This window comes from Mustela nigripes, chromosome 8, assembly GCF_022355385.1.
Source record: "Mustela nigripes isolate SB6536 chromosome 8, MUSNIG.SB6536, whole genome shotgun sequence".
Classification (NCBI taxonomy): domain Eukaryota; kingdom Metazoa; phylum Chordata; class Mammalia; order Carnivora; family Mustelidae; genus Mustela; species Mustela nigripes.
Window position 1 is genome coordinate 22,351,516 of NC_081564.1, and position 24,460 is coordinate 22,375,975.

At 38.6% G+C, this 24,460-nt stretch overlaps 1 protein-coding gene across 6 annotated transcripts in view; it reads left to right on the top strand.

Moving 5' to 3' along the window:
* MTMR3 (myotubularin related protein 3) overlaps positions 1–24,460 on the top strand; it is a 139,966-nt gene that overhangs the window by 89,308 nt on the left and 26,198 nt on the right. For 5 of the 6 annotated variants that reach the window (XM_059408796.1, XM_059408799.1, XM_059408800.1 and 2 more), the window contains 5 exons: positions 511–598; positions 7,570–7,659; positions 8,270–8,386; positions 15,891–15,973; positions 18,177–18,343. In XM_059408796.1, coding sequence (XP_059264779.1) covers positions 581–598; positions 7,570–7,659; positions 8,270–8,386; positions 15,891–15,973; positions 18,177–18,343 — 475 coding nt within the window. In that variant the 5' untranslated portion in view covers positions 511–580. The remainder of the gene's footprint in view (positions 1–510; positions 599–7,569; positions 7,660–8,269; positions 8,387–15,890; positions 15,974–18,176; positions 18,344–24,460) is intronic. The other variant, XM_059408798.1, reaches the window with a different exon arrangement.

A 24,460-nucleotide genomic window follows, 5' to 3' on the forward strand; every position in this document is an offset into this window, starting at 1 on the left:
TCCTTATTTTTTGTGTAGTGCATTCAGGAGTACTGAATTTTTTTTTTTCAAGATTTTATTTATTTATTTGACAGAGAGCACAAGCATGGGGAGCAGCAGGCAGAGGGAGAAGGAGAAGCAGGCTCCTTGCCAAGCAAGGAGCCAGATGCAGGACTTGATCCCAGGATCTGGGATCATGACCTGAGCCAAAGGCAGGCACTTAACCCACTGAGCCAACCAGGCATCCCAAATTTTCTTTCTTTCTTTCTTTCTTTTTTTTTTTTTTTTAAGATTTTATTTATTTATTTGACAGAGGGAGAAATCACAGGTAGGCAGAGCAGCAGGGCGGGGGGGGGGGAAGCAGGCTCCCTGCTGAGCAGAGAGCCTGATGTGTGGGGCTCTATCCCAGGACCCAGGTGCTCCCCAAATTTTCTTTTTTAAAATGTATACCTTTGTACTAATTTGAGTAACATCTTCTCTCTTAAGCTTATAAAGATTAAGTGAGTTTGAAGCCTTTTTTCATATGTTCAGCATTAGGAGAATATGTTTTCATGTGTTACGGAAAATCTCAAGCTTGTGCAGAAAGACAGTGAACGATTATATGCATCAATCCACTGCAGTAAGTATTAATTCATGGCCATACTTGTTTTTTCTGACTCCTTCACTATCAACTCTTGGATTATTTTGGACTATTTTGAAACAAATCCCAAGCATTGTGTCAAGAGAAATTTGTATTTTTGATGGCCTTCAATACCAGTCTTAAGAATAATGACTGGGATTGACAATGAGACTGATAATTATTTTCATTTTTACATTTTGTCCGGTATTCCTACACATATTTTATTCTCAGCAGTAGTTTCTTTCTATTTTTTTTTTTTTAAGATTTTATGTATTTATTTGACAGAGAGAAATCACAAGTAGATGGAGAGGCAGGCAGAGAGAGAGAGAGAGAGAGGGAAGCAGGCTCCCTGCTGAGCAGAGAGCCCGATGCGGGGCTCTATCCCAGGACCCCGAGATCATGACCTGAGCCGAAGGCAGCGGCCCAACCCACTGAGCCACCCAGGCGCCCCTCTTTCTTTCTTTTTTTTAAAGCCTGGGAGTTTTTATGTGAATTTAATTAATGGGTATTTTGACTTGTTGGCAGTCTCTGCTTCCTGTATTCTTTAAATATTTCTTTGTAATATTGATTTCCCCTCTAATGCACGGATTATGGCTCTTCCCTATATAAGCCAGTAGCAGAAACTAGCCTGGAACTGTGGTGACTAATCCCTTTTCAAGATTTTGTAGGTAGTCCCACTGACCTTATGGAACTGGTAGAGACTAAGAATTGCCAGATTCCACAATATCTGGTGTCCCTCAGCAATACTAGGAAATCGACCATATGGAATATATGCTCCCTAGTACTAATAAATTACTACTTGTAGCCTGGGAGAAATTTTGCAAGCCTCTTAGGAGGCCAAGACTTGCTAGTCTGTTTCTTCCTTCCCTTTTGTCTCCTTCCAGCTCCTTATTCTATCAGAATAGGTTTGACCTTTTTTTACCCATGAAATTTAGAAAGTAATAAATTAGGCAGTTAATTTAACTTATGTTATGAAATACCATTTTAGGATGTCAGTAGCTTGTCCTAATATTAATTAAGTCCTTAGTGATTAAATGCATATTTATGTATAAGGGGGAAATCCGCTGTAAAGCCTTATAGGTAATGTGAATTGAGATAGTCTTAAAAAGCACACTTATTTTATTTGACTGTGAAGAAAATATTACTTCATGATCTTGCCTTGCTGACTTAATTCTCTGATATGTTCAATGCCATTCATTCCATCTTTAGTTTTCACTGGCTACTTTGGTTATATACATTAGCATAGATTAGCATCCAAGTGAATGTGCCAGCAAGAATAGATTTGTAGATTTGTAATGGCTTCTCATTTTTGGTTTTGTTTTTAGCTTGCTACAGTATTTTGATTCTGTGCTATTGAGAGGTCAGTAAAAAACTAGGTCCAGTAATCACTTGAAGAAATGAATGACTGTAAAATGATCTTGAAGAGAATAAAAGTTTAGGCCTATATGTTTGTGTGAGTTAAAAAGTTAATGTGATGCCAGGGAGGCATGTTTACTTTTATGTAATAATTTTTTTTTTAAAGATTTTATTTATTTGACAGAGAGAGATCACCAGTAGGCAGAGAGGCAGGCAGAGAGAGAGAGAGAGAGAGGAGGAAGCAGGCTCCCTGCTAAGCAGAGAGCCTGATGCGGGGCTTGATCCCAGGACCCTGGGATCATGACCTGAGTCGAAGGCAGAGGCTTAACCCACTGAGCCACCCAGGCGCCCCTTATGTAATAATTCTTAAAAATTTATTTATTTATTTATTTGGCAGAGAGAGAGAGCACAAGAGAGGGAACACAATCAGGGAGAGTGGGAGAGAGAAAAGCGGGCTTCTCTGCCAAGCAGGAAACCCGATTCCGGTCTTGATCCCAGTATCCCAGGAACATGACCTGAGCTGAAGGCAGACACTGAATGACTGAGCCACCAAGGTGCGCCTATGCAATAATTTTTTAAAGATTTTTAGAGCTGGGGGAGGGGCAGAGGGAGAAGGTGAGCATCTCAAGCAGACTCCTTACTGAGCACAGAGCCTCACACAGGGCTCGAGCTCACAACCCCCAGATCACAACCTGAGCAAAATCAAGAATCCAGTGCTTAACTGACTTAGACACCCAGGTGCCCCCCTTTTATGTAGTAATTTTTAAAAGCATCCCCCCTCATAGTGTTCCCTACCTTTCCTCTGTTGCTTTTTGTGAGAAAAATCTTCCTAAAATCAAGATTCCTCTTATCTTTTCTTGGTTTTAAGTGTAAATACTCAATGATCTTTGGGTCAGGAGCTACCTCTTAATAATGGAAATAGAATTGGTTAAAAGAAAAAAAGGTAACACTTACAGAAAAATGAGTTCCTTCCAAATATAACTGTATCCCTTGTTATTCCTTCACTCAGTCATTGACCTCGGAGGAAATGACTGAAGAGGGATAAAAATGGAACAGACTGACACAGATTTCTTCTTATCTGACAAGTTATTTTGGTGTTTATGGGAGTAGAGCCTTTTTACAAACCTTTGTACACCCCAAGTAATTATATTTTTAGAGGTTCTAAGCCACATGATATTAACCTTACTGAAATATACTGCATTGATTAAACTTTTTTTTTACTATGAGAAATTGAATTTTTTATACTTTAACTTTTATAATTATTTATCAGTCATAATTTCTTAATTCATCAAGGTAAATACCTCACAGCCCTAGGGATGTGACTCTGTTGACACCTCATTTGTTTTCAGATATAACACGACTTTATTTAATGATGACTGATGTTTCGTAAATTTTTTTGGATTTCATGAGCCATTTGTAAAGCTGTTACAGTTTTATTTTTAGAACTTGAAGTCAGTAATGTCTTTCTATATTTTGAATATCAAACCTTTAAAAGGTAAGATTCTTCTGCCTCAAAATAAAGTGGGTGGATGGAATGGGCCCAGTCAGCTAGTAGCCAAGAGACTGCTTTTATGGTGGTAGATGGGTGAGGGATTGTTACTCAATTTCTGAATGGCTCTTCTGGTCACAGATTAGTGCTGGAAGAATGGTTTTAGAGGAAGTGTGACTTGAAATGAGCCCACCTGAATGGTATTTTGAGTTGCAGTATAGTAGATAGAGTTGAGAAAACTATAGCTCTGCTTTGAGGATCCCTTCTTACATTGCTGAATTATTGAGGACCCTAGAGAGATTTTGTTTACATAGGGTATGTCTGTCTATACTTTATTAGGAATTAAACCTGAGAAGTCTTTAAAATGTTCTTTTGTTCATTTAAAAACACTAGTAACCGGGGTGCCTGGCTGGCTTATATGGTAGAGCACGTAACTCTTGATCTTGGGGTTGTGAGTTTGAGCCCCATGTTGGGTGTAGAGATTACTTAAAATCTTAAAAAAAAAAAAGAAGTAACAAAAACCGACTAAATGTTGACATAAATCACATTTTTGATGAAAAGTAACTTTTTCCTCATCCAGAGATAGTGTAAACAGTGGCATTATTTTAAAATTTTTACAAATCTCTTTAATGTTTTGCTTAATAGATGATAGCTAGATCCTCATATCTACTTTTGCTTTTAATATGTTAAAATTTGTTGTTGAAAAAAAAATGTTGAAAAATATGAAGTAAATTTGGCCTCACATGGATATATAGTTTGAAGAATATTTTAATAGTTTTTCCATCTGGAGAATATTGTGTGTATTCTTCTGTTATACCAAAGCAAGGAATATATGTTCCTTTTGCGGGGGGGCAAGTAATATTTCTTTAAAAGTTAGTTGCATTGTGGAATCTGAAACCGTATCAGTGAACTTATTACTACATTATATTACAGTTTTTTAAAAGATTTATTTATTTTGGATGGGGGAGGGGCAATGGGAGAGGGAGAGAGAATCCTAAGTGGACTCTGCCCTGAGTATGGAGCCGGACACGGGACTCGATCTCACGACCCTGAGATCATGACCTGAGTTGAAATGAAGAGTTGGACACTTAACTGACGGCACCACCCAGGTGCCCCAATATATTCTATTACATTTAAAGCCATTGGTCTATCTTGCACTTCAAATGGATCTTTTTTATCCGTGCATGATTTTGTAACGTTATTTATGCATTTGTCATTTTGAAAATAATTGTTAATTGAATAATGTTGATCTTTCAAATATAGACCTATTTCTCTTTATAATTTTATTATTTTTTTTCTTTTCTTTTTTTTTTTTTCTGAATATTTTATTTACTTGACACACACAGAAAGATCACAAGTAGGCAGAGAGAGAAGGGGAACTAGGCTCCCCACTGAGCAGAGCACCCAATGCGGGGCTCAATCCCAGGACCCTGAGACCATGACCTGAGCTGAAGGCAGAGGCTTAACCCTCTAAGCAACCCAGATGCCCCTACTTTTTATTTTCTTAAGTAGGCTCCAACACCCAGCATGGAACCGATTGTAGGACTTTGAACTCATCATCCCAAGATCGAGATCGAGACCTGAGCTGAGATTGAGAGTTGGATGCTTAACTGACTGACCCACCCAGGCACCTCTGTAATTTCTTTCAAAAATCACACTTGGGGGGTGCCTGGGTGGCTTAGTTGGTTAAGCATCTGCCTTTAGCTTGGGTCCTGATTTGGGCTTCTTACTCAGCAGGAGCCTGCATCTCCCTCTGCCTGCGCTTTTCCCTGCTTGTGTACGTGTGTGCTGCTTCTTTCTCTGACAAATAAGTAAATGAAATCTTTAAAAAAAAGAAAATAAAAATCACATTTGGTAGTATTGGCTCTGATTTTGTCAGAAAAGTCTGCTTAAGTATTGGCAATCTGTGGAGCTCTTCATTTTAGCAGATGATGCGTTTTCCAAGATTCAAATTTTCACATAAAAGCTTTATCATTAGTAATTAATGATGTCATTTGTAGGAAAAAAACCCTGTGAGTTTAAATCTGAATTATAGTTTGTCAGATGTTCTTTCAATTAAAATGGTATTTAATGGCGGGGGAGGGACTGGTTAGTTTAGCTGTTAACTAAAACAGTTGCACAGGGGCACCTGGGTGGCTCAGTCATTAAGTGTTGGCCTTAGGCTCAGGTCATGATCCCAGGGTCTTGGGATTTGAGCCCCACGTTGGGCTCCCTGCTAGGTCGGGGAGCCTGCTTCCCCCTCTCCCCCTCCCTCTGCTTGTGCTCCCTCTCTCGATTGTCTCACTGTCAAATAAATAAATAAAATCTTTTAAAAAAAACCAAAAACAACCATTGCACGGATGCTTTACCTTGACAACCATAACATGTCAGTATGTAGCATAAGTGTTTCATATTATTTCCTATATATTAAAAGACTTACCAGGGCACCTGGGTGGCTCAGTGGGTTAAGCCGCTGCCTTCGGCTCAGGTCATGATCTCAGGGTCCTGGGATCGAGGCCCACATCGGGCTCTCTGCTTAGCAGGGAGCCTGCTTCCCTCTCTCTCTCTGCCTGCCTCTCTGTCTACTTGTGATCTCTCTCTGTCAAATAAATAAATAAAATCTTAAAAAAAAAAAAAAAGACTTAATAAAGGGTCAAGATTAAATAAAATTTTATCATTTTTCCTCAGCTTTATCCAAGACATCTGGAGTGAAATTGGTGTCATTGCTTATACTAAGGTGTCAGTAGTTTTATCTGTTAATTCTTTTTGTACTGTTAGTACAAAGGTCAATGTGAAAAAAGGCAGATAATGTCTCACTACTAATGTAGAAGTGTTTCTGACCACATAGAGCTCCTGAAAGGTCCTAGAATCTGTAGATCTCACTTTGAGAGCCACATTAGTAGTGTTACTGTGTTATGATTAAGATTGCTATTAGGTAAAACCATAAGTGGGTTTATAGTTAGGATTTATAGGTAGGATTTATTTTTTCCTTTGAGGAAATTTAAAGAATTGCTGGAATTGTGTTAAGCAGAACATGTAGGTAGAACTGTCCTCTAATTAGTGGTTATAATTCTTAATGCTGTCAGAGGACACAATATGGCTTTTGCTTTTGTAAAATGTGCTGTATAAAACAGATTCTATAATAATTTACAGTTAGGCTTTCCAGTAGATTGCTTTACTCCTGTCTTCCTAAACCATAAAAATTCATAGTATAAAAAACTACTTTTAAAATACACATTATAATTAGTTCAAGTGCTATTTAGATGAGAATTTAGTGCTTCTTTTTTTTTTTTTTTAAAGATTTTATTTATTTATTTGACAGAGAGAGATCACAAGTAGGCAGAGAGGCAGGCAGAGAGAGAGGAGGAAACAGGCTCCCTGCTGAGCAGAGAGCCCGATGCAGGACTCGATCCCAGGACCCTGAGATCATGACCTGAGCCGAAGGCAGCGGCTTAACCCACTGAGCCACCCAGGCGCCCTAGTGCTTCTTTTTTTGAAATTGTCGTAATAGAAATGTTTGGTGATTTAAGGCAGATTAAACTAGGGACAGTGGGTCACATGTTTTCAGTTTTTGAGGGATTCAGTTCCTAAACTTAAATTTTTAAAGAAACCTTTCTGTTGTGGAAATCTCTCACATCTAACCAAAGTAGACACACTGGTTTAGTGAACCCCTGCTTTTCCCAGTTTTCTCAGTTACCCCTCATGGATAATCCTGTTTCATTTGTTTCCCACTCACTTCCTTTCTACCCTTCCCCCTCCAATTATTTTGAAGCAAATTGTAGATATTACACCGTTTAATTCTTCAGTAATTCAGGATATAGCATTCAAAAATAAGAATTTAAGGTTATAGCAAGGAGAAAAAACTGTTTTGGTTTCTCTTACAAGTAATGTGTTACAATTTATTTGTGCTTGGTAAAAATGTTCTTTATGCTCAAAACTTTTTTTTTTATCCATGTACTCTCTCACTAGAGACACCTTATATATTGTATGGAATACTTTGGGGATGAATATTTTTTCCTTGAGCTTTCTGCCTGTTTACCTTGGTAACTGGACTCTGAATTGTGATCATGCTACTCGACATGGCGGAAAAATAAAATATGGATGACTGAGAGCTTTGAAATTATTTAAAGGTTTTGGGTTTTTCCAGGATGAAGAGACTCGGCACAGCCTTGAGTGCATCCAGGCCAATCAGATTTTTCCCAGGAAGCAGCTGATCCGGGAGGATGAGAATCTTCAGGTAATTACAGGCCACTTTGATTATGAAGTAAGTATTTAGCCTCATAGTAACAGTAGCAGAGCTAATGGATTGAAGTAATGCACTGTATAATTTTGTTTTTCCCTAAACTATACTCATAGTAGAAATGCAACCTGGAAAGCAATCTCTTTTTATTTTATTTATTTTTTAAAAATATTTTATTTATTTATTTGATACAGAGAAAGAGATCACAAATAGGCAGGGAGGCAGGCAGAGAGGGGGGGAAGCAGGCTCCCTGGCGAGCAGAGAGCCCAATTCGGGGCTTGATCCCAGGACCCTGGGACCATTACCTGAGCTGAAGGTAGAGGCTTAACCCTGTGAGCCACCCAGGCACCCCACAATCTCTCTTTTTAGAAAGACTTATTTCTTGAGAATTCGTTATTTGAGAGGATCATCTCTCTGTCATTCCTTCAATAGTCTGGAATTTGAATAACCAGGTATATTTGATATGTGGATATAAATCATCCTTTTTAAGTCCCTTATTTATTTATTTTTGAGTGACAGGTCTTAATTATCCATTTGTCCAGCCTGTACTTGAAGACTTTGCTTTACTGCTTTAGAACTCTGAAAGGTTTCTTTTTCCATTTTGAAGGTTCCTTTTCTCGAACTTCATGGAGAAAGCACAGAGTATGTGGGCCGTGCTGAGGATGCCATCATTGCCCTTTCTAATTATAGACTTCACATCAAGTTCAAGGAGTCTCTTGTTAATGTAAGTGATTACCAACTGTTTTCCCACTAAAGTAGAGGGAGAAAGGAAGTAAAAAAACCCAAAGAAATCGTTTATGTTCTCAGAGAAGTGTTATACACAGTTGGGTATGAAAACATTGTGTGCTCTGCTTTTCTCTCTCTCACTTACTTTAGCACTCAGGGGACACTAGGTTAACAAGCAACTCTTACTCTTGATTCAGAATGATAAATGTAGTTGTCAGCTGAATTGTCCATTTTTTAGTAACACCAAACGATTTGTACTAGGTAATGGTGTATCATTACACACAAAGGCTGTAGAGGCTTTTATTCTTCAGTCTTTAGTATTTAACAGCTGCCTCAGTTGAGATAATTTCTGGTACCTTGATGTCAAGTGATGAGGTGTACTTTGAACTCCATGCAGACTTTCCTTATAGGACGAAGTTAATGCTAATTGCTTCTTAGTGGAATAAGCATGGATGTTAAATACAATGTTTATTTGCATAATGGACTGTATTACTGAAGAAAAGGGAGGCCCTCAGTTCTCAAGAGTGCATTTGCCCTTTTCAGTTATGAGGGTATTCTCAGTGATCTGGTTCTTCAATGCACTGCCATCGTTAGTTTTCAGTGAATGTGCTTTCACCACAAAGATATGCAAGTTCATATACTTCCACTAAGTGAATGCCTTCTTCCTTTTTCCTTTGCTGGTATTGTGGCTTTCTTTCTGCAGTTTGATTCGAGCCCTGAGAAATGTATTAAGACTTCTTATAAAAGTTCAGAACTCTCCTTTCATTCAAACTTTACATTGTGTGTTTTAGGGTTCATTGAAATCTGTCACTTAAGTTTACTTTACTCAGTGGTCCAGAAGTTACATAACTCGTTTGTCAAATTCTTTTGTTTGTTGAAATGCTGTCCTTTTTTAAAAATAATTGGCTTTTATTATTTATGTAGTAGTAGTATTTTTTGTAGTTAAACATTTATATCAAAGAGCTGTTTCGGCTTGAATTTCTCCTGGCGTGTAGATCTGGGCTCTGACTGTCCATCAGCTAAAAATACATCAAGGAAAGAGGAGGCATGCTGTGCATTCATACCATATAGCACTGTGTTCAGAAGGGTCCATTTGATATTGGGTGGTCATGATAGGAGGGAACAGGATGAAAACTCCTATAAAATCCTGGCAACCAGAATTTGCTTCCCAGCCACTGTGAAAGTAAGGACAGTATAATTAGTAGAATTGCCCACTTTAATCTTGTGTTTGTTTATCTGATTGGAATTAATGAAATTGTAATTAAATTGCATGAGGGGATGATACAGTTTCATGTTATTGTATTTTTCCATATTGTCTCCTATTTCTCAACTTACTGCCTTAGAGCCAGGTATTTCCGAGGCTGTTTTTAGATTTATTTGGAAATAGGGTCTGTTGGAGAGAAAGCATCGATTTGATCATGTCATTTACCAGTCTGAGGCCTCCATTGTTTCTTCAGTATTTCTAAGATGAAATTACTTAGCATGGTATCAGGCTAAGTGGTGTGATCCTTCGTCTCTGTCAGCTTTTCTGTCAGTTTCTCTCTTATCCTCTTTCTCCCCTTTGTATTATTAATAAAACCACCCTCCTTAAAGTATTGAGCCACACCACACACCTTTGAATTCTCTCTCTTGTTTCCTGCCTGGGGAATTTCTCTTCATCTGTCAAAACCCATTTTAGGTGGTAACTTCTGTGAAGCCTTTCTCTGTTCCCTCCCTGACAGTTTGTTACCCTTGCCTCTGACTTCTTCAGTATCTCAAGCATGCCTTTACAACACTTATGAGGTGTGTTTTAATTTTTTGGTTCTTCATGTTTGTATCTTCAGAATTAGCATGTTTCCTGGTGCTGTGGTATTCAGTAAATATTAAGTGAATTGAAGTTAATATGAGTTTGAAATGGATATTAGACCATTTTAAAACCCTTTTTGGGTTTAAAGCTCATTTAAAAACAAATTTCTGTGTGACTAGGACTGTGTCAACATCATCTCTAACAGTAGTATATGAGTAGTAGGCTGTATACTGTAATTGTTGACTCCCCATTATGATTGAGGTATAGTGCTTAAGAAAACTTACACTGTTCTTACTTTTGACCCATTTCCTCACCTAAAAGTGTTATCTCAGCATAATAACCATCTAAGGCATAGAACCTGCATGTCATGTAAAAGTCCCAAGATAATGGCTTTGCACTCAGAAATGGTTGTTCAAAAGTATTTTGGCATTGCAGCAACTTTAAACATTTCAGATCAAGAGAGACTGGGATTTCTCCATACAAATACTCACATCATGGTTAGTGCTAAGGTTCTTAAACCTGTGTTTACTACTTCACAAAACAGTGGTTGTTCCTGTACTAGGTCCTGGGGGGAGACCAGAGAGTTGGTGGTGTCGCCCCACCTTTACAATTCCCTCTCCCCTCTCCCCCTCCCTTCCCTCTCTCCCCTCTCCCCTCCCCTCCTCCCTCTACTCCCCTCTCCCTTCCTTCCTTCCTTGCCTTTTAAATCAACATATTTAGCACTTTAGAAAATGACTTACCATCAAGTTTTAAATAGCTACCTGATATCATATATTTACTTTTAATTTTACAGCACATTGAATAAAACATGCCTGTAGATTTAGATACCATAATATCATTACTTTAAATATATTCACTGGATATCAGTTTTTCAAGTCCTAGAATAAAGAACATCTATAGGAGAGTTCATTTGTAACATTTAAGGTATGAATTGCTCCCATTCTGTGCTTTTCCAAAACTGTATTTTTGCATATGTACAGGTTTATTTCTTTGCTCAGCTCATTTATAAACAAGTGTTCAAGTGAATTCATGAAAATTTAAAACAATTTTTGTTGTGTAATTCAATAGACTGCCTCTCAGTCTGCTGCTTCTGAAATCCCAGTAAGTAGCATGAGAATCCTAGGTGGTTTTTGCACCGTGCTTTGGAACAAGTTGGTTTTGACTGTCAGAAGCTCACCTTGCAAAGCAGCAGAATTTGTCCTCTCTGCATGAGTCCCTTCCATTTTACTAGACAAAGTGTTACTGGTACATTATGATGAGAACAATTTGTAGAGTGAGGAAAAAGCCCCATAGTGTGTACATAAACAGATGGAATTGTGATCCTCAAAAAATGTAAAGTGAATTTCAACTAGGAATAATTTGTAAAATCAAAATTAGTATTTAAAAAGATAGTAAAGCTTCTATTTCCAGGCTGGCCTGTTAATGCTTTTTAGGAAAAATGTGCAAGTGTAGCACCTGCAAACATTTTCCTTAGCGTTTTTTCACATTCTTTTGTCTAACTGTAGTATAGCAAAAATCTTTATTACCCAAGTATCAGAAGGAGGTTACTGTCAACCCTTCCTTCATGTACCTTGGCCGCAATATTCATATGCCAGCAGAAGTGTCTGCATCAGTGCTAGAAGAGCAGCTTGTAAGTATAAAAGGTGAGCAGTAGAGTTTGGATCTTTAACTGGTGACAGTCTTCTTCTGACTGGTTTCTATATAAGATTTAGAGCCCAGATACTTAACAGCTTATTACAGATTTTAGGTTTAGACTCATTATTTTCACTCAGTTACTGCCATTTTTAATTCAAATGGATGTACAGAATTAGTACTTTCCATTCAGGCTATAAAAAGGGCATTGTTTTTAAAAGGTAGACCTATCCCACTTTTAAATTCTGGTGCTTAAAAATACTGCACATGTGCATGTCCACACACACAAACTGAGAAAGAATTAAAGTAAACATACTAGGATATGATGACGTAAAATTCCCTCTGGAGTGAGATAGTACTATGGATCTTTAATACTGTGCATGTCTATTATAATTTTTAACTGCTGCTCTTCTGCTTTTTTGGATTGATGCTCTTATGATTTTGATGCCCATGATGTAACTGTTGGCCTTTTGAGAAATTAACAGCACTGAGTGTGTTTGATGCATCGTTTGAGCACGAGTTTTGTGGAGATTATAAGAGGAAAATCACTGTAAAGGAAGTTAAAATTGTCTTGCAGGAAGAAGGTAGAGGCGAAAGAAGCAAAAAGAAAATGAGTTGCTACAAAACACTGAATCAGTTTTCTAGGGAGGATTTGAATGTATGTGACTTTAGATTTTTTCGTACTCTTCCATGGATAGAACTGTACTTAAGGACTCTGGTTTAAATTCTATTCTCCTCTTGAAGGTCCCTGATGGAGAGCCCACTTAATTCTGAGAGAAACATTAAAGTAGAGCCCATACAGCAAGGAGGGGCAATCTTAGAGGAAGAAGGAAAGGTGCACCATTATAATGGAAGGAGCTTGGGCTAGAAGACAGGTGCATGGATTCTGGTCCTGTCTTTGCCACTAGCTTATAGTGTAGAAGCTTAACCTCCCTGGGCTATAAAATGGCCTGGATTCAATGGTATGGATTGAAGACAATTTATAATTGTTTGCTAGTAGGGTTGAATATGGGGTTTGCCTGCTTACAGAAATGGTAAGAGATCCTCTTGATGTGTGAGGAAAACTGAGAAACCTAAAGCAATGGAGCAGGCCTTAAAGTAGAGAAACTTCGTATGTTTTGGTTGGGTGTGTAAGAGGAGAAGGCCTGTTCTGCATTTTTGGAAGAGGAGGCAGTCTGTGGAGGGAACATCAAAGGGAACGTTGGGCTAGATAGGAGAAGAAAAAAGGGAGTTGTTCATTTGGTATATAAAATCACTTATTTCTCTCTTATATGTCTCTTTTTTTTTAATTGCTGCATATTAAACTTCCCTGCATGTGACAGTCTGCATGAACATTAAAATCTGTTTTCCATATCTATGACTTGAGTACACATGGTGGTTTATGGTGACTTGCTAGTAGTATCTGCATACTAGCATCTGGTATTTTTAGCCTTTTCCTTAAATTTGTGATGTTAAAATGTGTGAAAATTTGCATATCAAATGCATTTTAGGTAGCAAATATTTTGCATGCTCTAAGGTGTTTCTTTATTCTGGAAGTCTGGACACAGGCTGATCCAACAGTAGGGCATGTAAAGCTCGTTCACTTCCTCCAGCAGCTGCTATTAGCATTAGTTGGTTTTCAGATTTTATAGTTATAAGGAAGGTGACTGAAGGGGACCTGGGATGCAGGTGACTTCTGAGAGAGTAGCCTTTCCATGTGGGTTTGTAAAGCTACTCTCACTCCACTCCAGACCCTTCCTGTTCCCTCTGCCTGGGACTTCCTGTGCTGTGACCATTTGATGTTCAGAAAACATAGAAGCAGGTTAGAAATTGGCCCAAGGAAATTGGGAAGTAGGCAGACTTAGTTGGTAAAATTTTAGAAATTTGAGATTAGAATTCAGGCTTCTTGCAGTCACTTTTGGGGAGGGAGGGAGAAGGGAAAGGGGTTATATTAAAACAAAGCAAATGCAATATGAGAGTCTGTTACAGGGCATCCAAAAGCAGTATAAGTGTCTTATAGGGCACCCAAAGGACTGACCTGCAGACAGATCAGTGTCCTCTTCCAATCTCCATCTTTTTTTTTTTTTTTTAAGATTTTATTTATTTATTTTGGAGAGAGAAAGTGGCAGTGTGTATGTGTGCGCACAAACTTAGGGAGCGGGAGAAGCAGACTTGCCCCTGAGCAGGGAGCCTGGCGTGGGGCACCATCCTGGGACCCTGAGGCCGCTTAACAGACTGAGCCACCCAGGTGCCACCTATCTCTATCTTTTTAATATGTGTTCTTCCATTACAGCTTATCCCTACCCGTTGATGTATATTGCCTTCTTCCTTCTGAGATGTACAGGTCTTGAAAGAATTTTTAGCTGCATCAGCTACAGTTTCTCACAGCACTTGGACTGAAAAACAGAGGGCCAGGGGCGCTTGGGTGGCTCAGTTGCCTCTGCCTTCGGCTCAGGTCATGATCCCGGGGTCCTGGGATCGAGCCCCTGCATGGGCTCTCGCTCAGTAGGGAGCCTGCTTCCTCCTCTGTCTCTGCCTGCCTCTCTCCCTACTTGTGATCTCTGTCTTGTCAAATAAATAAATAAATAAATAAATAAAATCTTAAAAAAACAAAAAACAAAAACCAGAAAACTTAAAAAAAAAAAGAACCCCAGAGGGCCAGAGTTCATTTTTTCTCAGAATACAGGATTTCTTCACTTACTCCCAGTCCTATTATGAGGGAAGTTTTAGTTTTATAGACTTAGAACTAAGCAAGAAGGTTCTGAGTTCTGAGGTAAAAACTCCCATTTTCTATATATTATTTTGTTTGCTTCTCTTGTTTAATCCCTGCCCCAGTTTCTGTTTCTTATCCCAGACATCCAGCACTGGGCTTCTTTTTGATTCTCACATCATTTTTCTGAGAGTTCTCTGCTAACTCTGGCAATTGCGTGGTGGGGCAGAGTTTGCAGGAAGCCCGTTTCTGAAACTAGCTCAGCTAAGATGATGGCCACCTTGTGCAGGCAGCACTCTCTTGTTTCTGTGCTGGAGACTGCCTGTCTCTTCCTGTGCTAAACATGAATTGTTGGAATGCTACTTGGAATTGTCAGAGCTATATTTTGCCTGGGCATGATATAGTATAAGAAACAGTAGTCTACCCCTTCTCTAAAGAGTGAGTGTATCTACAATTATTTTACCAGGCTCTCTTGAGAAGTTTTAGAAATTAGTTTCTGAAACCAAGGGTTGAGTCAAGGTGAATTGATCCAAGAGGGGGAGGATTCTGATATCAGCTTGAAGATTTGTCACCTGTTAAGATGCTTTCCCTGTCTGCCTCCCTTTCCTTCTCCCAGCCCTTCCCGCTATTATCCTTACTTCTGTGTTCTGTAGAGTCTGCTCACCAGATTGGCAGGGAGAGGACCATTCCAGCTTGTTCATACATCAAGCCCCACTTGGCAGACAGGGATCTTCCTGGTCTTTTGAAGCAAATTAGACTTAGGTAGTTTTAGGACCTTTGACCACTGTGTGGCCTGTTCCCTCCACTTTAATGTTTATTCTAACATCTAGATGTTAGATGGGTCTATTCTGCTGAGCACAGAGTCTGACAAGCAAACACATCTTTCCGGTGTGGCTTGTGGGCAGTTTAGATCTCCAATGTTTTTCAGGATGTTCCTTTGCTAAAACAAAGCCACAAGTCCACTTTGCTGTTTGGGGCAAATAAGTGTAGTCCTGCCGTCACCTTGATCTGCACTTCTCTGTGAACAAGACCAGATTACCACTCTGGTTCCCTTCAGCTGCTTTGTCATTGCAAATCACAGCTAGCTGTAGTGTGTAAAGTAGTACCTGGAGAGATTTTGAGTTTGATACTTGAGAGATGACCTGTTTCCCTGCTCTTTCATTCCTTGTCTTCCTGCTCAGATAGGACTTGAGGCTATTGATTTAGAGGGAAAGGAGGGGAAACCCTAATTGACTCAGTAGTAAATCACTTGAATACTACTGATTCAGATAAATTTTGTGGCTTTGTTTGCTGCTTTCCCTTGTAGAGCTTTTGGATCTTTCTTGTTGAACCCACTGAGAAAACTGCGGGATTAATGCCTTCTTGACAAGGGGTCTTCGTCTTTTTTAATTGCAGGTTCCATTACAGCTTATAGAAAGTGTTGAATGCCGAGATATATTTCAGCTTCATTTGACTTGCAAAGACTGCAAAGTTATCAGGTATGTGATGTGTTTATGCTGTTTTTTAGTGTGGAAAACTATGTATTATTAAAAGATTGGATTCATGGTTTGGTAACAAAAACAGCTTTTGAGTGTCAGCCTTGTTAGGAATATTTTCTGAGTAGTTAGTGCCTGAAATATTTCATCTTTAGGCTACTTTCCTATTTGAAAAGTAATTTTTAAGTTTTTTACTTGGAAATAATTTCAGATTTACCAAAAAAAGTGCAGCAGTTAAAATATTACGAAGAACACCAATATTGTTAACATTTTACCCCATTTGCTTTATTGTTTGCAGGTGCCGTGTGTGTGTGTGTGTGCACGCGCATGTGTGTGTTTGAGTGATTGATTCTTTTTCTCAACTATTTGAAAGTAAGTTACGTAATCCTGGCTTTTCACCCTGAAATACTTTGGTGTGCTTTCCTAAGAATAGGGATATTTTCTTACATAACCATGGTATCATTATCAGGCTTCACAACTTTACACTCATAATACTTTTATCCAGTCTACTGTCCTTGTTCCAATTTTGTCATTTGACCTAATAATGCCCTTTATAGCATTTCTCTCACCCCCACATTATTCAGGATAGGATCCATGCAAAGTCAGGTATTGCATTTAGTTGCTGTGATTCTGTAGCCTTCTTAGTTTTTTAAAAATATGTATTCATTCATTTTATTTTATTTTATAATTTATTTACTTTATTCATCCATTTGTCAGAGAGAGCGCACACGCACAAGCAGAGGGAGCGGCAGGCAGAGGGAGAAGAAGGCTCCCAACTGAGCAAGGAGCCTGATGTGGGACTTGTCCCAGACCCTGGGATCATGACCTGAGCTGACACCTAACTGACTGAGCTGCCCAAGCGCCGCTCTAGCATTCTTCACTCTGAAACATTTTTCACTCCCTTTTTTTCTTTTATGACATTCACATTTTAAATAATATAATCTTTCAATTGAATGTTTCTCATTTTATGCCTGTACAGTGTTTCCTTATGATTAAATTGAGGTTCTTTATTCTTGGCTACAGTATTATATGTGTAGGTTGTATCCTTCTCAGGGTACTCTATTACATCTGGAGGCAAGCAGTGTCCATCTGTCCCTTATTGGTGATGTTAATTTTGATCATTCTGGTTGAGGTGTCCCCTGCTTTCTGTGCAATTTCTTCATTTTCTCCCTCACAACAAATAAACTATCTATAGAAGGCACTTTAAGACAATGAAAATATCCTGCTTTTCGTCAAGTTTCTCCATTGATTTAACATCCATTATGGTTTTTATCTGATATAATCTTTACTCTAATGATTGCAAAATGATGCCTGAAATGTGTTTTTAAATTTAATAGCTCTAGAAGTTCTGAATTCCCTTATCTCTTTGATTTTGGAGTGCCAGTAAACACTGTGTGTTGGCATATTGATGAACCACATTGATTGGAATGAGCAAGAGGTTCAAGTGACCTCCTTTGTTTTAAGATATATAAGTTGCCTTTTAGCCATTGAGATTGGCTTGCTTTTGATAGATACTAACTACAACTTACATTTAAAAAGCTTATTTATTAATTACTCAGTTTAAACACTCTCTGCATTTGAAAAGGTGAAGTATTTTTTTGCCCTAATTGAATCAAACAATATGTACCTAAAATTACAATTTCTAATAGAATTGTTTGGTTCTCTACATGGTCACAGCTGAAAGTTTCAGGGTCTTATTTTGGATCTACAGTTGCTGATTTATTCTAATTGCTGAGTTAGATTTTGAAATTATTATCAAACTGGCCAAAAGTTGTGCTGTGATTTATTTTTGAGCTTGGCCTGATAGGTTTAGGAGAAGTTCTTTTTGTTTTGTTATAACCTATTTCTTGACAACCTTTCTAAAGCTTTGGTGGAAGACATAGAAGGAAACCTTATTCATGAAAGAGAACACTGCCATTTTACTTTAATAATTACCATTAATCAATCTCAGAAGCAATTTCATCAGCCTAAAAATAAGTTTTTCACACGTCCATTTTTTTTCTTTTTGGCATTTTGTACCATTGGCTAAAATTTATTGGACCTCTTTTTATCATAAATGATGAACGTGTGAATGGCCACCTCTGATGCTCTTTTGATTGTAGCTGTCACTGCACCAGGACGTAGGCACTCTTGAAATGGTGGCTTCCCTCAAGTTTCATTGTCAGCCATCTGCTAATTACATCCGTACTTGTTTGGCTTTACAAAGGTGTCAGTTCTCAACCTTTGAGCAGTGTCAAGAGTGGCTCAAGAGACTGAACAATGCAATTCGACCACCTGCGAAAATAGAAGATCTGTTCTCGTTTGCATACCACGCTTGGTGCATGGAGGTCTACGCCAGTGAAAAAGAGCAACATGGAGACCTGTGCAGACCAGGTAGACCTTTCTAAAATGTGCAAATAGTGGTTTTTTTTTTTTTTAGATTTTATTTATTTATTTGACAGAAATCACAAGTAGGCAGAGAGGCAGGCACAGAGAGAGGGGGAGACAGGCTCCCTGCCGAGCAGAGAGCTTGATGCGGGGCTCGATCCCAGGACCCTGGGATCATGACCTGAGCCAAAGGCAGAGGCTTTAACCCACTGAGCCACCCAGGCACCCCAAATAGTGTCTTTTTTGAACTACTGTTTGAGGTACCCTTCACATGAAATGGGACTCTAAGCATATGTGTATTCATTCGTTATCTATTTTATGGAGCACCTAGCATGTGCCCATCACTTCTAAGTTTAATAGAACATGTTTCCTGCCTTTCAGGGGAAGGGAAGAACACTATATTTGGTATCACTGTCTATTGGGCCTAAAAACAACTATAGTATGGTTTAATGGGGGTTGAAAGGAGCCTAATGGAAGGGAACCATGAGTGTTGTATACACATTTGGGAAGACTTCACATTCACAGTTGCTTTTGAGTAGGTTTTGAAGCTAGAATAAGGAAGGGTTCATTGATTAGAGAAAGGGGGAAAATGTTAGCACAAGTTGCATGAACAAAGGTCCATAGGTATGTGAAGGTAGCGTGCAGAATAGTGGCATACAAAATGGCCTTTCCCTATCTTCTTTTCATGTCAGAGATTTCCTATCCCTACCCCTTTCATCTCCTAGGTGATGATGAAACAGAGGTCTAGAGAGGCCAGGTGACTTTCCTCGAGACAAATAGAGAAGCCGAGCTTATGCTGGAGTTCAGGCCTCCTGCCTTCTCAGGAGATCTTTGTTCCACTCTTTTTCCTTCAGAAATGGCTTGGATCAAGTTCGTGTTATTTCTCCATGTGTATTTTTCTGTAAATTTTAGGCTGCCATAAATAGAACTTTGCTGGTCCAACACTCGTTCTTTATTACGTCCAGCCTGAAAGCAAAGTCTTGAATTTCTTTATTTTTTAATTTCTAAGCAATGAAGAGTTGTGAGGCTCCTTCCAACTCAGCTTACTCTAGAGACTTTTTTCTTTAAACCTCAGTTTTTAATCCTGAATTTTATATCTTAACTATTCTGCCCTGGGTGATTTTAAACATTTGAGGCTAATCTAGCTTTGCTTGTATCACTTTGTTCCCTGGCTCATTCACTGGTTGAAGTTTCTGGTTCATAATTAAAATATAATAGTAAGCATCATCTTATTTTTAAAGATGCTTTGATATATACTTTTGTTTGACCCTCATGATTTCATCAAGCAGGCAGGATAGACTGAGTCTCTGTTTTGGGAGCTACAGAAATGGAACTCAGAGGTAAAGCCTGCTGCTGGGTCCCACTGCCAGTCAGTGACAGAGCTAGGACTGAACCCCAGTTCTCAGCTATTGAGAGTTGACTCTGTGGGGTGTTGTGCATGCAGAGATGAAAAACAAGGAAAGCCTCAGGAATCCAAGCTACCCATGAGCCTGGTCAGGCCAGTGAATCCCGGAGTCAGCCACAGGAGTTCACACCATCCTGGAAAAGGTTATGAAAATGTGCTTGCACTGTCTCTGACTTCACTCGATCATCCATTGCATCTTTTTCATTTTCCTTTTTTATTGAGATGTCATCGTATTTTGTTACTATTGTTGTTTATGGCTCTTTTCAAGTTTTTCTTTTTTCAAGGTAAAATTTACATACAGTGAAATGCACAAATCTTATATGTATTTTTGCTGCATTTTTAGTCAATGTGTCTTACTGAATTTTTAGTCTCTACCATTTCCTAGGATAATGAAGTTAGGGAGTTCTGTCTAGCTGCATAGTGTTATATAAGAACTTCAGTTGTTAAAGAGTCCTAACCCTAATGGGCATACCCCTAATTTTAGGTGGTTAGTCAGCAAGGCTTGCTTTTTCTCCTAACCTGTTTTTTCACAATGACAGACTAGAAATTCCTCATCTCTTTAGATGACTCCTTATTTCCTTGATAAAATTAGTTTCTTTTGGATTTGAGCCATCTCCTAGGCTATTACTAAGGTGTGCCAGGTCAGAACTTCACTCTTTTAATTATGGATGGCTGTGTCTTGAGCTGAGATGACTTCTGTCCCTAGATCTTCTCTTCCTGATGATACTTGGTATTCTTTGGCTGCCAGAGCTTACAGATATCAACACTGTTCTGTCTTTTCCTTAGTTTGTGATGGGTGGAGGTATTTGGGGGGTAAAGAACTAAGAACTAGGGAACCTGAACTCAAACCCTACTTTACCATTTAATTAAAAAAAAAAAAAAATACTGGGCAAGCCATTTATCGTCTTTGTACTTCAGTTTCCTTTGTTCTTCAGACTGGGACATTCCTGTTCTTCCTACCCAAGCTGATCTGGGTATCACGAAGATCAAATCTGTTATTGCTAGAGAGTTCAGTTCAGTAAATATCTGAGTGCTTCCTATGTGCCATACTTGTCAGAACATTTTGGGTTTTATGAATATACAAGGTGATACCATTGTAACTGATTGGTTGGAGCTTAATCTGAGTAAAGGTTGTATTCTGTTTCTTTCTAATGTCACAAATCCACACTGAAGTTAACCTGCTACCACTTACATGGAATCTTACTGTACTTCTGTGACTTGATTTGAGTGTGTTTATTATATATATGTATGGCTTTTTCCTTTTTATATATTTTCACTGTGGAGTACAGAGGGAAAACTTGGTCCTAATAAAAAAATACTGTGGTGGCATTTTTAAAGCCAGTCAACCTGGTTCTTTTGTCTCTGCCCAGTATTATTGCGTGTTCGTGGTGGCTACAGCATTACTCACCAAGTGGGAGCATACCAGACAACCACATTCTTACAAGTCATCTTTAGGGTGAGACAACACTTGAGATATTTCAAAGTGATGCCTTTGTATAATCTGCTCCAACATATGAGATCATAAGCACATAGACTCTGAAGAGTTGAAGTGAGTTTAGTCTTTTAGCAGTTAATAAAGGGTTTTATGGATTCTGTCTCTCTATGCCTAGACTGCTAAGAGTAGAATGTGTCAGAAAGGAGAGAAATGGGAAAATTGTATCCTTGCCTTATATTCATATAAATCTTAAGTTTCTGACTTGTTGAAGCTGTCATAGTTAAGCCAGCCATAAGCTCTGAGTCTTAATCTGCTTTGGAAGAAGTCCCAGTATTGCTATTGGAATTTACCTGTGAAACTTGCAGAAGTCTTTGTGAAACTCTGGACGCTTAGATCCATTTCAAACTCTAAAAAAGGAATGGACTGAAAGCTTAAAGCTTCTCTCCCATGTGCTTGGTTTTCTTCTCTTCATTGTAGCTGCCTTCTTGATGATCATTCTGTCCTTGAGCATTAAGCAGGGGTACTGACAAATGACTGGGCAATTCAGTTATTAGTTTAGTAGCATCAGGCTCCTCTCTCTGATCTCTCTTCTGTGAGATGCCCATTAAGCATATCTTGAACCATGAACAGCATAGGAGTCTGGGTCTCACAACTCTTGTGCAGCTACCTGTTTAGTAAAAAAGCCAAGTCTTAGGAGTTTGAATGAAGTCCGCGAAGTGTAAATTTAGATGACTGTCCTGGAATGTTTGTTCATAGAACAGAATGATTCTTCCATCCATATTTGAAAATCTGGGAGGGCTGGTTCTCACCTTCTCTGATTCCGAAGCAGTTCTTTTCCTCACATCCTGTATAGAGGACTGGCTCTTCTCAGACCTTTAGGCTGTGTATAATTGTGGGCTTTTGAATGCTCAGAATCACCCAGGGAGCTAGACTTTTGAGGGGGGGATATTTTTAGACTGCCTATTGGCACTGGTTATGATAGAGGGTCTCATTGCTTTAAAAAAGTTTTCATTCTCGGGGCGCCTGGGTGGCTCAGTAGGTTAGGGCCTCTGCTTTCAGCTCGGGATATGATCCCAGGGTCCTGGGATTGAGCCCCACATCGGGCTCTGTGCTCAGCAGGGAGCCTGCTTCCTCCTCTCTCTCTGCCTGCCTCCTTGTGATCTCTCTCTCTGTCAAATAAATAAAATCTTTTAAAAAAGAAATAAATCTTTTTTTAAAAAGGTTTTCATTCTCACTAAAGAATTGCTGGACTGTTTGCATTTTTAGTACAAGAAATAAACATTTAAAAAGGACACATCCTCATTGGGGGGGGGGGAGAGCAGACAGGAGGGTTGCAGTGGAAACTCAAAGCCAAACAAACTTAAAACCGTAATATTTAAAATAGGATATGATAGTATATCTGATATTGAATCAGTGAAAACCAGAGAATTCTTAGAGGGAGATTCATAAGGGAAATCAGCAAATAGATGTGCTTGGCATTCAGTTTTCTAGCTGAAAAACATAAGGGAGCTTCTAACACAATTTAGTAAAAGCCAATTGAATTACTCCTGTATTTAAGGTCTGTTGCTAGTTTTTTTTTTTTTTTTTTTTAAAGCATTGCTTTTCCGACTAAGTTGTGATCCACTTGTGGGTCATAAAATCAAAAGTTTTAAGGAATGAAATACAAAATGAAACACCTAGGATAGAAAATATTAAAATGTATCCCACATAGCAAGGGTGGGTAGTTTAGTAAAGCTTTTAAAAATAAACATGCAGGGGCACCTGGGTGGCTCAGGGGTTTGAGCCTCTGCCTTTGGCTCAGGTCATGGTCTTAGAGTCCTGGGATCGAGCCCCGCGTTGGGCTTTCTGCTTAGTAGAAAGCCTGCTTCCTCCTCTCTCTCTCTCTGCCTGCCTCTCTGCCTACTTGTGATCTCTCTCTCTCTCTGTGTCAAATAAATATATAAAATCTTAAAAATAAATAAATAAATAAACATTCAGTGGCTTATGATGTAAAACCTAATTATTTGGGTTGTGATGGTCAGTTTCAAACTTAGGAACTTGCAGTTTCAGAGGATACAAAGGTAACTAAACTTCTTGTTCTCCTTGTTTATACAGTAACATGTTTATGCTTGTTACAAAGTATGTATTTCTTTGTATGTAGCTCAGAATTTCATACTCTAAGAATTTCATACTTCTAAGCTTTTCTTTGGCAAATTGCCAGTGCTGGTGGTGGTGATTTGCCAGTTACTATTTTAAAATTAGAGGGTCCTTTTAGGGCTGAGTATTTGTGCCCAGAGTAGAGGTACTAATGTTAGAGTCATTAATTACATTTACCTTTTGCCAAGACTTGGAGCTATATTACAGGTGGGAAGAATCTCATTAATTAATGAACTTGGAAATTGTCATAGTTTTACTGTTTTTTTTTTTTTTTAAAGTTTTACTGTTTTAGATGGGGATTAAAAGTGAAGGACTCTCCAATATTCTTGATGGTCACTATTCCTTGAAATTTATAGACAGATGGCATCCCATTTCAGACAGCTTTTTTCCTATTTGGAAAGCCGACATCACATCTAAAACTTTTCCACAATGGGATACATTCAGTTGATTATTTCTTCCTAAATCTCTGCACCTCATTTTTTTATAGCTCTCCTTCAGGAAACATATGATACCTAGTTTAAGCTCACAAAAAGCAGTTTAAATGGGAAGTAGTTTTATAGAATTGTCCTTCATTCAAGTAATTGCTGTTTCCTATTCTGAAGCTCCTTTCCCAGGGAAAGCAAAGCTTTCTACTTTGATCACCAAAGCAGTCTGGTCTGCTTTGTGCTTTTATTATTGTAGTTTCTCCCAGCCCCCACCAGAATTTATTTTACAACCTGTAACACTACATATAAAGATACTGCTTAATTGTTTTCTGTTTGTTTGTTTTACTGCCCTAGGACTCTGTGTGTTTTCAAGGAAGAAAGTTATTTCAGATTTAATGACTTTTATGTTTGGTTCACTTCTGCATTTGTTGCTTGCTGTCTTTAGGAAGAGAAAGCCAGTTTCATTAGCGCAGATGTAGGCGGTTTATACTTGTTTGGGTGGATGTTCTTACAAATGCTTAGCACTTTACTTAGTAGTATGGTGTTTCCTGAGATTCTTGGGTACTGGAAGTTACAGTTTCATGATCTCTTATCTGCAGTTCTGTAATCTATAAGGCTCTGAAAATCAAGAGTCTTCTTACTTGGTAGCTTGACCCAGTCTGAGCTGACATGAAGCTATTTGCTGCTTTACTTATTACCATTTAGTGGGAATTATCCATGCA